The following is a 13,605-nucleotide window of genomic DNA, read 5'->3' as shown; positions in this document are numbered from 1 at the left end:
AATTTCAGGTAATATCAAATTGCAGCACATTTATTCAATTCTCTATTTCTAAAGAAAGTCTAGGTATATTGTTGTTGATACATTGTACATATTATTACTGAGTGCTGTAACTGAGTGTCTATTGTGCTGTCTGGTCCAAGAAAATTTATTTCTGTTAACTTTATTCATAATAGTATCAGGAATGTCACATCAGACATGAATTACATGTGAATACTTGAAAATGTCTTAGATAATAATTCTTAACGATTCATATTTTTATTTACAGAGTTCCGCACAGCTTACACTCAGAGGAAGAGAAGGAGGATGAGGATGTGAGTGCTGAGCGTGCTCGAGTCCAGGGTGGCACAACGAGCGGGAACTCCGTCACTGTGTCCAATCTCTCCAAGGTCTGGTTATCACCTGAACAAACACCCCATTAATTAGTAACACTAATTAGTAAAAGAATATAGATTGAGACTTCTGGTGCAAAATTTGCATTATTTTTCATGCACTCATCTTTGATTGATTAAGACTTTGATACTGTTTCTGTAATATCTGTGTAAAATGTGTCTTTGAATTCCAGGTTTATGGACGTGGGGGACACGACTTCCTGGCAGTGAACCAGTTGTGTTTTGGAGTGAAGAAGGGAGAGGTCAGTTAGATAAATGAATTTAACCTAATTAAATTTGTTTGTGTTCTCCCTATATTGCTTACATGTATTTGCAGTGTTTTAAATTATTCTGAATTTTACCTTCTATATTTGTAATGTTTTAAATAATTATTGATTACTTATCTATTTGTAGTGTTTTGGACTGCTAGGTGTGAATGGTGCTGGTAAGACTACCACCTTCAGAATGTTAACAGGTGATATCAAGGCCTCTAGTGGAGCAGCATTCATCAAAAATCACAGGTAAGGTTTCCCATAACACCAACTGCCTGTAATGCAAAAAGCATTAACAATTTTATACAAAGCATGATTTATAATGTGGAATAAAGTGAGCAATGTTGTTACTTCAAATTAAGAATCAAGGCTGTTCAACATTAAGATAGAAGTTAGATATTTTTGATTTCAGAAGGCAGTTCTATTCTAGAAGACACTTAACAGTCTACGGAAGCCCATTTAGGACCTATTGAAAAATATTATTGAATCCGATATAACGAATTGTTGAATTTGTTATAACAATTTCTATGAATTTGTTATAACGATTTTAATCTGTTATAACAAATTTGTTGAATTCATTATAACGGATTCTTTCGTTAAAACGAATTCAAAAATTTGTTATAACAAATTAAATTCATTTAACAAATTCTTCAGTTTGTTATAACAAATTAAATTTGTTAAAACAAATTCCAAAGTTTGTTATAATGAATTAAATTCGTTTGATCGAATTCAATAATCAGGGTCTATAGAAAAATATATATTCGATATTAAGATTTGTCGAATACGTTATAATGAGTTTAATTCATTTTAACAAATTTCTGAATTTGTTATGACGAAATCAACAAATTTGTTATAACAGATTAAATTCACTAGAACGAATTCAGGGTGTGTTAGAGGTCCAATTCGGCAATTCGTTATATCGGATTCAAAAATATTTTTCGATAGGTCCTAAATGGGCTTCTGTAACAGTCATACATGAGATTATAAATGACATTTTGTTTCCTTCCACAGGATTGTGTATGGAGAGTCCAGTTTGGGTCGAGATATAGGATACTGTCCACAGGAGGAGGCTCTGGACCGCTATCTGACCGGCGGAGAAATGTTACACTTCTACGCCAGGATGAGGGGACTCCCCAACAGCTATAGAAATTATGTAAGTGGTCAATTCCTCAGATAGCTGCATAGTTTTAAAGTATCTGTACCGGGCCAGTTAAATGGCACAGAATTAAAAAAAAGAAGTTTAATTTTGTCAAAGAATATTGAAATAGACTTACTGATTCTGCTACAGTGATAAAATGTTTTTATTATAAATGTTTTCTCTTTTAAGTCTGTGCAAGACTTGATCCAGAGGTTAAAGTTGACATCCTTTGTTGACAAGCCTGTCCATACCTACAGCGGTGGAATGAAGAGGAAGCTCTCTGTAGCCATAGCTCTACTGGGAGAGCCCAGTGTTGTCTTTCTTGTGAGTAGAGCTGACTGGATTGCCTTTTTTGTTGAACTCTTGAAACCAATTTTTATACAACAGTAGAAACTTGAATATTTTTGTTCTGTCAAAATGATTTGGCCTTAATCAATTTAGTGCCCCTCCATCCCTCCTCTCATTTTTTTTTGTTTTGACAATTTAACATTAATATACATGTTCATATATTTAAAAATAATTGTGTTTGAAAACTTGAAGGATGGCAAATTCATTAAAATCTTGTTGCAGGATGAGCCAACCACAGGCATGGACCCCACAGCCAAGCGGCAGGTGTGGAACTGTGTGTTAGCAGCCATCAAGAATGGACAATCTGTTGTCATGACTTCACACAGGTTGGTTTATACTGCGTAATGCACAATTGTAATTGCATTTAAATTTATCCATCTCAGATTCTCAAGGAAAAAGTAAAAGTATTGATAACACTTTTGGAATTTGATATTTTATGCAATATTAAAAGAGAGTGGTCTTGTTTTCAGTATGGAAGAATGTGATGCCATTTGCACCCGCCTAGCCATCATGGTGAATGGGAGTTTCCAGTGCATTGGTAGCTCACAACACCTCAAAGACAAGTAGGTCTCCTTGAATGTACTATGTCTTTATTAATGTTGTTGAATTCAGAAACATTCATGAAATGATTTGTATTGTTAAATCTGTGATTTATAGGTTTGGAAGTGGACACACAGTGACAATATCCCAGTGTGGTCTTCCTTCAGAGAGACAGGAGTTAATGAACTTTCTGGAAGCAAGGTTCCCAGGGGTAATATTCAGGGTATGTTAACTTACATGAAATGCGGTATATTGTTGACTATGTATTTCTATTCAAATCAAAATATTTTGCACATCATTTTTATCTTTAATTGAAGTACCAGTATCTCACTTTCTACTATAATATTACTCTGCATGTTAAAAAAAGTTTTCTATTAAGTCATAATTTCAGAATATTGATAGAAAAACTTATAAAATAATTTGTCAGGTACAGCACCAGGGTGTTTTAGAGGTCCAAGTGCCGAGTGACCACACCTCTGTAGCCGACGTCATCCAAGTTCTGGATGAGCTGAAATGTCGAGGAGTCATCCAGAATTACTCTGTGTCTCAAACCACACTGGATGACGTGAGTTTGTTTTACATACACATTTATTTTGTGTGCTAAAAAATTACTGAGCTGGTGATAATGTTAATTTTGTGTTTCTAAACATGAAATTGATAGTATTAAAAATGGGAGACCTGATATCATCAAATAAATTTTCTGTAATTTTTTATTCTTTTATTTTACATGGTCTTTTTCTTTTTTTCAGGTGTTCCTAAGCTTCACCCGCGAGCAGACAGATGGGGTGGGGGCTGACGGAGAGGATTCCTACACAGACTTCAGCAGTGATGCCAGCGAAAACGTCTCACAGATCAGCAGCTCCATCGCGAAGAATCAGTTTGCCTACATGAACCCAGGTTATGCTGGAGACAAGGGAGAGAAAATGGGGCAGCTGTCAGCAGTGTTCATCAATCCCGAGGAAGAGTTCACTCCCCTTTGATCCACTGCATTGTGAATGTAGTGTTCTAATTCCACTGACGTTATAAGATTTCAACACTTGTGTTGCTGTTCTACAAGGATATTCCATTGTATTCTGATAGTTCTGTGATATCTGTTTTCTGACAAGGTGCTTCTATTTTGTGTTAAGATTCCTTTGGTCATTTATACCCTACTTTGGTGTATAATGGTTTTGATGCACAAATGTAAATATGTGCAGCAGGTCTTGTGATTTTTTAAAATATAAAGTCCAGGAACTGAATAAATAATGCTATGTCTGACAAACTTTGTCTTCCAACATAAAGTAAGGAGTTCCACCTATTGTACAATTGAAATCCATGCAACAGTTCTTAACTGATCATTTATTTATAATCATGCATTGAACTTTTATTCTATTTATCCAAATAAGCAGAGTAAAACCTATTAGAAGATTATATTTTTGTGTACAATTATACAATCAACCAGGGTAAAAATATATGTATGCTGTTGATTGTCAATTAGAATGTTTGTTTTTTTTTTCCTGTTTTTGATTACATGAATATGTATACTAGTACACAATATACTGTAATTAAAATGTTTAGTGAGAGATATTTCTGTTTACTAAGTCTATAAGTACACCTTGGGGTTATTTTCGTAAAAATTTTGAATATTTTTAATCATGTATAAAACAAATTAATTTTTATATCATTCTAAGTAAATTTTAATCTTGCAAATCTGTAAATCAAAAGTACACAGAGATTACTCAGCAAGGTGAACATTTTCATATTTACAGAATATACACTGTAAATTGATACTCTGGTTTCATCACCAGTGTTCTTTGTTATTGTGGTGAGCCAAAACAATATAAAGTTCACATTTTACTAATTATAGAAATAACAAGGTAGCTGTCCAAAAATTTATGCATCAGTGAAGTAGTTTACAGAAATGACCAACATCAGCCCCAAAATCAAATTTTAATTGATATTTTTAAAATTATGGTCTATTGAAGGGGTATTTGCAGACTTGAAAGCATTAAATACTTTCTACAATCATGACATCATAAGTTAAAAATAACAAAGTGTAAATTTCTTAGATTTTAAAAGAATATAGTGCTGCCAATAACACTCTTTCTTTCCATGACATATTTTGTTCACTCGGATTTCAAATGCAATATAGCCAATAAATATGTATTCTTTGAGTCAAAAGATTTGAATATTTGGGATGATAATAATTGTAATATATTGTTCTTAGATCCCACCAAGATGATCTTCATTTATAATTCTTTCATTTTCATGTACTTTGATAAAATATTTTTCAGTGAGGTATTGTTAAAATCTTTATCACTTTTTGCTTTTTTTTTTTAATTGTTGTTCAGCATTTTTAGAATGTCTTTATAGCATATTATCTACAATTAACAATGCAATTTTTAATGATATGACTATTTTATTTCATTAAACTGGTTCCCTGTAAAAGCTATAATCATATTTCATGAACAAATATCCAGTATATGTACTCACCTTCTCCACTTTATTTGTTGTCATTGGCTTGTTACAGGGAACCAGTTTATAGCTTGTTGTCATTTATATACTTGGTGCAACTTTGAATACCAATGCAAAATGCTTTAAGTAATTTTAATTCTACTGTATTTACATGAAATTCATTAAATAAAAATATAGTTTATTATTCTGCGATTGTTGTTATGAAAGCAGTGTAACAGGATATGAGAAAATTTATGCTAGCTCAGGAATTGGACCCTCAACCCTTGCAGGTGCTTTAACCACTGAGCTTAACAATATACATACAGACCTGCCTTCGCTTCCGCTCTTTTGGCGTAATTCTTCTGCTTTTTACCATAAAATTATGCCACTTATATTAATTTTACGCTTTTGATATTTAGGTTTAAATTCAATTATGAACGTCTAATTTTAAAGTTAAAGAACGACCTTCTGAAATGAAATGAGAAGTTCTTATAAAAGTAAAAAATAAAAGAGGACCACTTCGAAATTGTACATAATATACCTAGTAGTTACATGTAAACTGGTATGGCGAAGATTCGGAGGAAGACAAGAAGGCACTACTTACGTTAACTATTATAAAAGATAACGCAATGAGAACAGCTATTTCTATGCTCATTTTAGTTTATTTTAACATTGCTTACAACAAGATATAGAGAAATGTGAGTGTTAAAAAGATCAAATTATATGTTAAAATGTACGGTTTGTTTACACATGCAGACGCAAGCCTTCAATAAGTGATATGATATAAATTGACCAAAATGTATCACTAAGGATTTACGGTTGAATTGAGTTTGATATGGGGCACTGGTATTATACAACACTTTTTTTTGCTAATAGATGATTCGAAAAAGAAAAGTTTATGCCAGCTTTGTTTTGTAATGTACAATTTCAGTTGTTTTGAAGGGAAATTAAGTATTATAGTAAAACAAAATAGGAAAACATAATTGATTACGCTTTTACCTCTGAAATTCCACCAAAAATGTACTGAAATTACACCTTTGCAATGAAAAGGGTAGGCAGGTCTGTACATAGTCCAAACCTTAACATGTGAGACATGCATATGTACTCAAGAAGTAAATACTGGTAATGTGTTCTAAAGGGTTTTTTCTCTTCTGTAAGTTTTCTCTGAACTTTAAACCACTCACAGTCAAAGTTGCCTAGTAGATGGACACTCACTTTGTGCTTGGAATGTGAATAAGTTTGATTTTCATGCATTTTCAGCACTGAATCAAATGTTAGGTCAGTAACAAGGTAAACCTTAGGTCCCGTGGCAAGGGAGGTAAAGAAACCTCATAGTCCGACGGTCCTGATTGCAGGATGAAGGTTATAATTTGAAGCCCTTAACCGGCCAGTATTTGGTGACCCGGCGCCTGCTTCATTTTTGCAGAGGGACCCCCCCCCCCAAAAAAAAATTATTATCATTATTTCATATAAAAATGCCTTGGTGAGCTTTTGAGTAGAGATAATAATGCTGCATCAAAAAATCATACTTTTAACAAAAATTGATGTAATAATTTATGATAAAAGAAACACTTTCTCTAGTCGTTTTATTTTTCACACATGGATATCAACTTTGAATATAGAGGCAAGCTTTTCCAATTATTTTACATTCAGCTTTAATATATATATATACATGCATATTCAGATGGGGAAAATGTTACTCAGGTGCAGAAAACATGGTCAAGCCTTAGGCTGAAAAAAAAGAGACAGATGATAAGCAGCATTGGATTCTTTGAATCTTGGGTAGAAAAAGTTGAGTCTTTTCTAGCCAAGTCAGCATAGTCAATGTGTCTTTGAGGGTCCAATGACCACTAACAAAATTTCCGCTCAAAACATTGAAAACATTTACTCCTGGAACTACACTTTAGAGTACCCCGAATTACCCAAGGAATACTATCAGTACTTTGATTGTACGAGATCCAGTTGCAATTTGTGTCGGGCTTGATGTTCTCTTAATACTTAACAAACAACAAGTGCTTGCGAGGAAAATATTAATATTTTTTATTTTCAAATTGAGCTGAATTTTTCTTTAGTTTTAAAGAAAACTTAGCGGAAGCCGTATTTTCAAGAGAATTACAGATAAACAATGCCATAGTAGGTGGAACTCTGAAGAGTTGTTGCTGAGTAACAGCACAAATGAATGTTGTCATTACTCATTTTTACATGTAACTGCACTTATGCACAGATATTGTGCTCTGCACAGATACTGTGCAAACGTAACATTGTTAGCCTTGTGGGAATTATTGATACCCGGGGTCGAATTTGCTTTCAAGTTATTATGTCATGGATTTATGTATTATTTCATTTTGATTCAGTTATAACTGTTATAAATTGACTTATTCAATTTCAGATTTGCACAAGATAAAATCCTTCTTTTCAGATGCTATATTAAAGATGTATCTGTAGAGCAAACACATAGGACTGTACTATAATGGCTGTGTGTTTGGGAAAGCGTGATACCGTTTTTTCCCTGCCTGTGAATTTTTGTCCCTCTCTCCTGCGAGGAAATCGTGGCAGCATGGAGTCCGTTATGAGTATTAACGGATCATGTGAGTCTGGGGATGATTACAGGTACGCGGAGGTGTCACACCCCGCTCAGATGTTAGCAGGAATGCAGACACTGCGACGGAATGGCAAGCTTTGTGACGTCACTTTGTGTGTTGATGGACGAGAATTTCCTTGCCATAAATGTGTTCTAGCTGCCTTCAGTTCATACTTTGATGCCATGTTCAGTGGTAATATGGTAGAAAGCCAGCAAAGCAAGGTGACCATTAATGGAATCGAGTCATCTATTTTAGAAAAACTTCTGGATTATGCATATACATCAGAAATCACTATAAACAGACAAAATGTTCAAAATCTCCTCGCTGCTTCCAACTTGCTGGAGATCATTCAAGTTAAAGAGGCCTGCTGCCATTACTTAGAACAGAACATGGATGAAACAAATGCAGTAGGCATCCATTGTTTTGCTGAAATACATGCTTGTGATGAACTACAGCTAAAATCTAAAGACTTTATCCTGCAGAACTTCACAGCTGTCTCACAGCACGAGGAATTCAACAACCTGTCCCAGAGCAAACTGACGGAGCTACTGTCTGATGACGAACTGATTGTAGATACTGAAGAGACAGTGTACGAGGCAGCAATGCGCTGGCTTGATCACAGCAACGAGAGTAGACTCAAGGAATTCTACCACATCTTGGAGTGTGTCAGATTACCCATGATTAACCCGTACTACCTACACGACTTTGTGGAGCAGAATGACGTCATTAAAGCTTGTGAACAATGTAAGAAACTGGTGGATGAAGCTAAGAACTTCCACCTTCTGCCCGACAGAAGGACTGAATTCAATAATAAACGTATGAGGATACGTAAATCAGCAGGTACTTACAGTAGACATTTCTAATACAAATATTACATGTTAGTTGTACATGTAGTATTAACATTACTAACATTGCAATACATGTACATGTACTAAATTTACAGTTGTGTAGATTGGTTTTAGAGGAAATTCTGTTAGGCAGTCATATAAATCAATGAAAGCTGGAAAACTGTAAAAAAAATCATTTATTAATGTATTATATTTTGGTGGAAGAATAAATATTTTATACACTGCCTTTCCTTTGCTACCTAACATGTCCTCATCTTCTTTAAATCTTAAAATTATCTTAAAGTTTTTTTTTAGGTCGTAGTGGCTGTATTCAATAGTTTAATATGTAAGTGTGTGGGAGTTGGTGATAACTGAATAACTGAATATCTTTCCTATAAAGTTTTGACAGGTTTTTTGGATGAGGTGGTGGCTGTACTCTATTGAATGTTTATAGGCTTTGTGGTGACCCTACTATGCTTTATTTAATTTTTACAGGTTTTGTGGAGGTATCTGTATTCTATTTATATGTTGACAGGTTTTGTGGAGGTGGTGGTGGCAGTGGGTGGGGAGGATGATAAGGTGGTGCTGAGGAGCGTGGAGACCTTTGACCCCAACACACTGACCTGGAAACCACTAGCTTGTCTACCATTCGCCATCAGTAAACATGGACTAGTATCTGTTGGTAAGACAGTATATAGGTACTTTTTTGTAAATTTGGATGATATTGATGATTGACAAAAATAGTTTAATAATTTCAGCTCATTATCTAAATTTGGTTAACTTTACAACACATTTCATTAGTGTAGGTAAAAATAAATGATTTTTAATTAGCACATTTTATGCATATTGTATGGAAGAAGTATTCATTTGCTCATTGTATTAATTTCAAAAACACTTTAAGTTAAATCTGATGGACTGCATATACTCAGAGTAATTATCTACCTGTCAGGTGGTTCATATCTATACCTGGCTGGAGGGGAGTATCCGGATGGTAACGCCAGTCGGAGCGTCTGGAGGTATGATCCATGTCTGGATACATGGGATGAAATGCAGAGCATGCAGACTCCAAGATCCGAGCTAGGTAAGATTGGAGCTAGGTAAAATTGGAGTTAAGCAAGATCTGTGCTGGGTAAAATCTGAGGTAGGTTAAATAGGAAAGGAGCTGAGCTAGGTAGACTGGATCTAAAAAGAGAAGAATCTGAGCTGGGGTAAAATTTGGTCCATGTAAAATTTTGTTAAGTAAAAGTAAACTCTACGTAAGATTAAATTTCTAGTTTGTAAAGTAGGGTGATAAATTTACATTTGATTTGTATGTAATACAAGTTCTTGCCTGTATTATTTTCAGGACTAGCAATGTTAGACGGCTACATGTATGCTGTGGGAGGCTGGGATGGGAGTATGAGACTGGACACTGTAGAACAGTATAACCTCTATACCAATGTGTGGTGTTACATCTCTAACATGAAGATGGCACTGACCAGTCCAGCTGTAGCCCCGGTGGACGGATGTCTCTACGTAACAGGTGCTTCCTCCTACACTTTTCTATGTCAACCTGTTGCGTCTACATGTACTATATATTCTATAAAAAAAATTTGGAAATTATAGGAAAAAAAATTAACCTTTTTTTGTAGTTTGTAATTGATACATTTTGAATATATTTTTCTCGTAGGAGGAGCCATTTTGGATGATGGTGATGGGATAGAACTTGTCCAGTGTTACAACCCTCGCTCTGACGTCTGGTCGGAGAAGTCGCCCATGCTGATTCCCCGGTCAGGGTCAGGGGCCTGTGTACTGGATGGCATGATATACATCATAGGTATTCAGTCACTAATTGGTCAGAATACTCTACTATCTTGTGTACTGTTCTGTGTAAGCAGTTTAAAGATCCAATTTTTAATGAAAGTTAATGTCAATGCTTTCAAAATTTTTGTTAAGCATTAAATTATAAAGGTAAAAATTGCCTGGGATTGCAATGCATCAAAAATTGTTTATACTTTAAGGTGGATGGCACGCTTCTACTGAAAACACAAACAAAGTGGAGTGTTATAATCCTCGCACCAACCAATGGATGCAGAAAGCCTCACTGTCAGAGCGGAGGTACCGCCCCGGGGTGGCTGTGGTGGGCGGCAAGATCTACGTGTGTGGGGGAGAGGAAGGGTGGGACAGGTAATACAAAATAAGTGTCAGAGATGTAGATTGACGAGTTAGTGGTACTTTACAGCTAATCTGAGACAAAATAAGTGTCAGAGATGTAGATTGACGAGTTAGTGGTACTTTACAGCTAATCTGAGACATGGAAGAAAGAGAATTTATTTATGGAAGTGTAATAATTGATGTGCCTTTTGATCAATTTTGCATCTTTTTATAAGATTTTATTAGGAAGTGTACCAGGCTGAGAAAAAAAAACTTCCATATTAAATTGTGAGCCTTTGGGCTTCATGTGAAGAATTTCTACTTAACTCAATTTTAATCAAGGGGAAGACTGAAAGATAAATCTGAAATATTTCTTTTTTCAAGAAATATAAGTGGATATGAATAATATATTGTTTCTTACTTTCCATTTGTTGTAGATATCATGACACCATTGAGTGTTATGATCCGGAGTCTGATAGCTGGGAAATTATTGCAGAAATGCAGTCAAGCAGAAGCTGGCTAAGTTGTGTTGCCATGGTGATCAGAAAAGAAATAATCAACAAAGAAAGATCCTCCCCATTTGTCAATGTCTGATTGGACAAGAGAATCAGAATCTTATGTCTGATTGGACAAGAGAATCAGAATCTTATGTCTGATTGGACAAGAGAATCTTAATCTGATAACTGATTGGACGAGAATTTTAAATCATGACAATGTCTACAAAGTTAGAATCATGAGAATTTCTACAAAGTTGGAATCATGTGACAATATCTACAAACTTGCCCTGGTAGAATCATGTGACAATTCTTACAAGTCTGAAGCTCATGTGATGTCTACTAAATGCATTTTCTTTCTAATTAACTTCATCTAGTTATCAAAGCAGAATGATGACTAAACAGTTTTCTGAACTGTTCAATCTTTAATTTAACCCTTAGTTCATACATGTACATGTAGTTGTTTTGCTAACTTATATGCCTTCCATGTTATATTTATCTGAAGAATCTCGGACGAGTGTAATCTAAGTTCATTGTATATATGTTATCTATCCGTAATTCCTTTTTTTTCCTCCACATTTTCACAATTTCAAAACCTGCATGAAATTGTATTTCATTGTCTATATGTGACCCATTCTAAATTTGTGGATTTTTTTTCTCATTTACAAAACCTGTGTAAAATTGTAGTTCATTGTTTATTTAATTGTTACCCATTTTAGATTTCATGTTTTTTTTTCATTTTGACAGTCATAAAACCTTTGTAAAACAGGGTTGTAAAACACAGTGGAGCTGGTCTCCCAAATATTTTGTGTTCAGATTCAGAATGATGCTGGAATTAATCCTTCCTTCACTGTTTTGTTCATGTACTTTATCTGTTAAGCAGAGTTATCCCCCTTAACACATCTTTGCTGGACAAAGAATTTCCACCTTTGTACTTATTGCAATTATTATAATAAAAAAAATTAAAGATATGTGCAAGAATTATGCTTATATTCAACCTATCTATGATTTCATTTGATATGATTCTTTCATTAGAAAAAAAATTATGCAGTCAAAGAGGGTTTATGTTTGTCAAAATGTATGTACATTGTACTGTGTAAAAAAGAATCGGGAGTAGTGATGTTTGAGCTCTCCAAGTCTAATGTGACACAACTTGTGTAGTGGGGTGAATAAGCACACAAGACATGTACTGCATTCATTTTCTTTGGAAACATCAGGCACACATCTCTGCAATGGGAGATTTAGGTGTAAATGTTCCTAGTTTCTCAGAAATGCTCTACAAAATTAAACACACAGCCAGCTATGTGTATCTTTTCAACTGAATCTTTAGAGTACGCAAGTGAGTTAAGGCTATGTATGGAGGTTTATATGCAAAAAAGCTAATTAAAACCCCATATTGGCTTTATATACTGCACAGAAAAAGTTTAGACTTTTTTCTAATACATTCATAGTATCCACAACATGCAATAGCCTGTACACATTATGACGTCATATTATGACATCAACCACCTCTACTACACAAGTTTGTTAGGAACATCAACAAAATCCCATCAGCGCAAGATCATATCTTACTTTGTTTTACAGAAGCACGGTAAGGTAAAAAGAGATGCAGGATATTCCAAGGATTTAAGATATTGCTGCACAAATGTTGACACTGGAATTGGTTACTATTTATACATTTTTAAGTTGAAACAGGGTAAAAATTCACAGTCGAGTCTAATTTTACTAGAATTTTCATTGATTGTGAAAGAACATAAGATTTGCGCAGCAATTTTTTTAATTTTTAGAACATTCTTAATATTATACATTATTTAATTCAAATTAAATAGGATATGCCCTTGAGCCAATGTTGTTTTGTTGACATGTTTTATTACCTTGCATGAGAAAGAACAATGACGTCATAATATGACGTCATGTTGTGTACTAGCTTTATCGTGCTCTGGGTACAAAGTATGAATAATATATAAAATATACAACTTATGCATTTTTATTAGCTTATTTGCATAGAAACGCCCATACCTAGCCTTAACTTACTTGCGTAGATTCACATTAGGATTCTGCTAAATCATTAATTTATTCATCATGAAAATTTATGGTAGCAGATCTATAGCTCACTGGTGTGAAAAAAAAAAATTGTAAAGATGAAGAGAGCTGCAGTGCCACCATCTGAAAAAATTGTATATTGTACTTACGCAAAAAAAAAGTATTATCTATTGATATAAACAAGAACACACTAAAACAGGAGATATCAGATTTATTTAAGGTGTCCAGTCTGCATCAGAGTATGTTTTGTGACAAATTTTTCGTTTTCTTCTCCCTCCAAACACCGAAGAGCACGGAAGTGTATCTGGGCCGCGGACTCGGCACTTCCGTCTGGATGTTCCGACTCCAGTCTGAAGTACTCAATCCAGATACCTATAAAAGGAGCAGGAAGATTGGATTTCTATCATTCATAATATTTGTGTATTCC

The 13,605-nt window shown here is 34.5% G+C and overlaps 3 protein-coding genes across 4 annotated transcripts in view; 2 read left to right on the top strand and 1 right to left on the bottom strand.

Moving 5' to 3' along the window:
* LOC134251147 (uncharacterized) overlaps positions 1 to 5,307 on the top strand; it is a 64,113-nt gene extending 58,806 nt beyond the window's left edge. The window contains exons 99-108 of the mRNA XM_062733511.1: positions 266 to 386; positions 563 to 631; positions 783 to 889; positions 1,652 to 1,793; positions 1,968 to 2,102; positions 2,349 to 2,452; positions 2,597 to 2,689; positions 2,784 to 2,889; positions 3,094 to 3,231; positions 3,416 to 5,307. Of these exons, the coding sequence (XP_062589495.1) occupies positions 266 to 386; positions 563 to 631; positions 783 to 889; positions 1,652 to 1,793; positions 1,968 to 2,102; positions 2,349 to 2,452; positions 2,597 to 2,689; positions 2,784 to 2,889; positions 3,094 to 3,231; positions 3,416 to 3,646 (1,246 nt within the window). The 3' untranslated portion in view covers positions 3,647 to 5,307. The remainder of the gene's footprint in view (positions 1 to 265; positions 387 to 562; positions 632 to 782; positions 890 to 1,651; positions 1,794 to 1,967; positions 2,103 to 2,348; positions 2,453 to 2,596; positions 2,690 to 2,783; positions 2,890 to 3,093; positions 3,232 to 3,415) is intronic.
* Positions 5,308 to 7,126: 1,819 nt separating this feature from the next.
* LOC134251183 (kelch-like protein 18) lies at positions 7,127 to 12,116 on the top strand. Of its 2 annotated transcripts, XM_062733566.1 has the most exons (8): positions 7,127 to 7,232; positions 7,519 to 8,521; positions 9,044 to 9,190; positions 9,458 to 9,589; positions 9,854 to 10,030; positions 10,178 to 10,324; positions 10,509 to 10,674; positions 11,079 to 12,116. In XM_062733566.1, the coding sequence occupies exons 2-8, from the start codon at positions 7,570 to 7,572 to the stop codon at positions 11,233 to 11,235; spliced, it is 1,878 nt and encodes a 625-aa protein (XP_062589550.1). In that variant the 5' UTR covers positions 7,127 to 7,232; positions 7,519 to 7,569; the 3' UTR covers positions 11,236 to 12,116. The 2 variants fall into 2 exon arrangements, with proteins under 2 accessions (XP_062589550.1, XP_062589549.1); XM_062733565.1 differs by lacking the exon at positions 7,127 to 7,232 and having other exon boundaries at positions 7,480 to 8,521.
* Positions 12,117 to 13,372: 1,256 nt separating this feature from the next.
* Positions 13,373 to 13,605, bottom strand: part of LOC134251136 (U3 small nucleolar RNA-associated protein 6 homolog) — a 62,826-nt gene continuing 62,593 nt past the window's right edge. The window contains exon 22 of the mRNA XM_062733495.1: positions 13,373 to 13,550. Within this exon, the coding sequence (XP_062589479.1) occupies positions 13,390 to 13,550 (161 nt within the window). The 3' untranslated portion in view covers positions 13,373 to 13,389. The remainder of the gene's footprint in view (positions 13,551 to 13,605) is intronic.

Source organism: Saccostrea cucullata, unplaced genomic scaffold (assembly GCF_032062105.1).
Source record: "Saccostrea cucullata isolate Sc308-1 unplaced genomic scaffold, CSIRO_AGI_Scuc_v1 ctg84, whole genome shotgun sequence".
Taxonomy (NCBI): domain Eukaryota; kingdom Metazoa; phylum Mollusca; class Bivalvia; order Ostreida; family Ostreidae; genus Saccostrea; species Saccostrea cuccullata.
This window is presented reverse-complemented; position numbering and strand designations above follow the sequence as displayed.

What these genes read in the sequence shown, in the direction of transcription:
- LOC134251183 (XM_062733566.1), top strand. Translation starts at nt 7,570, where the DNA reads ATGGCTGTGTGTTTGGGAAAGCGTGATACCGTTTTTTCCCTGCCTGTG. An exon ending in GACTCCAAGATCCGAGCTAG is followed by an intron (nt 9,590 to 9,853) that starts GTAAGATTGGAG and finishes TATTATTTTCAG; the next exon opens with GACTAGCAATGTTAGACGGC. An exon ending in TGGCATGATATACATCATAG is followed by an intron (nt 10,325 to 10,508) that starts GTATTCAGTCAC and finishes TTATACTTTAAG; the next exon opens with GTGGATGGCACGCTTCTACT.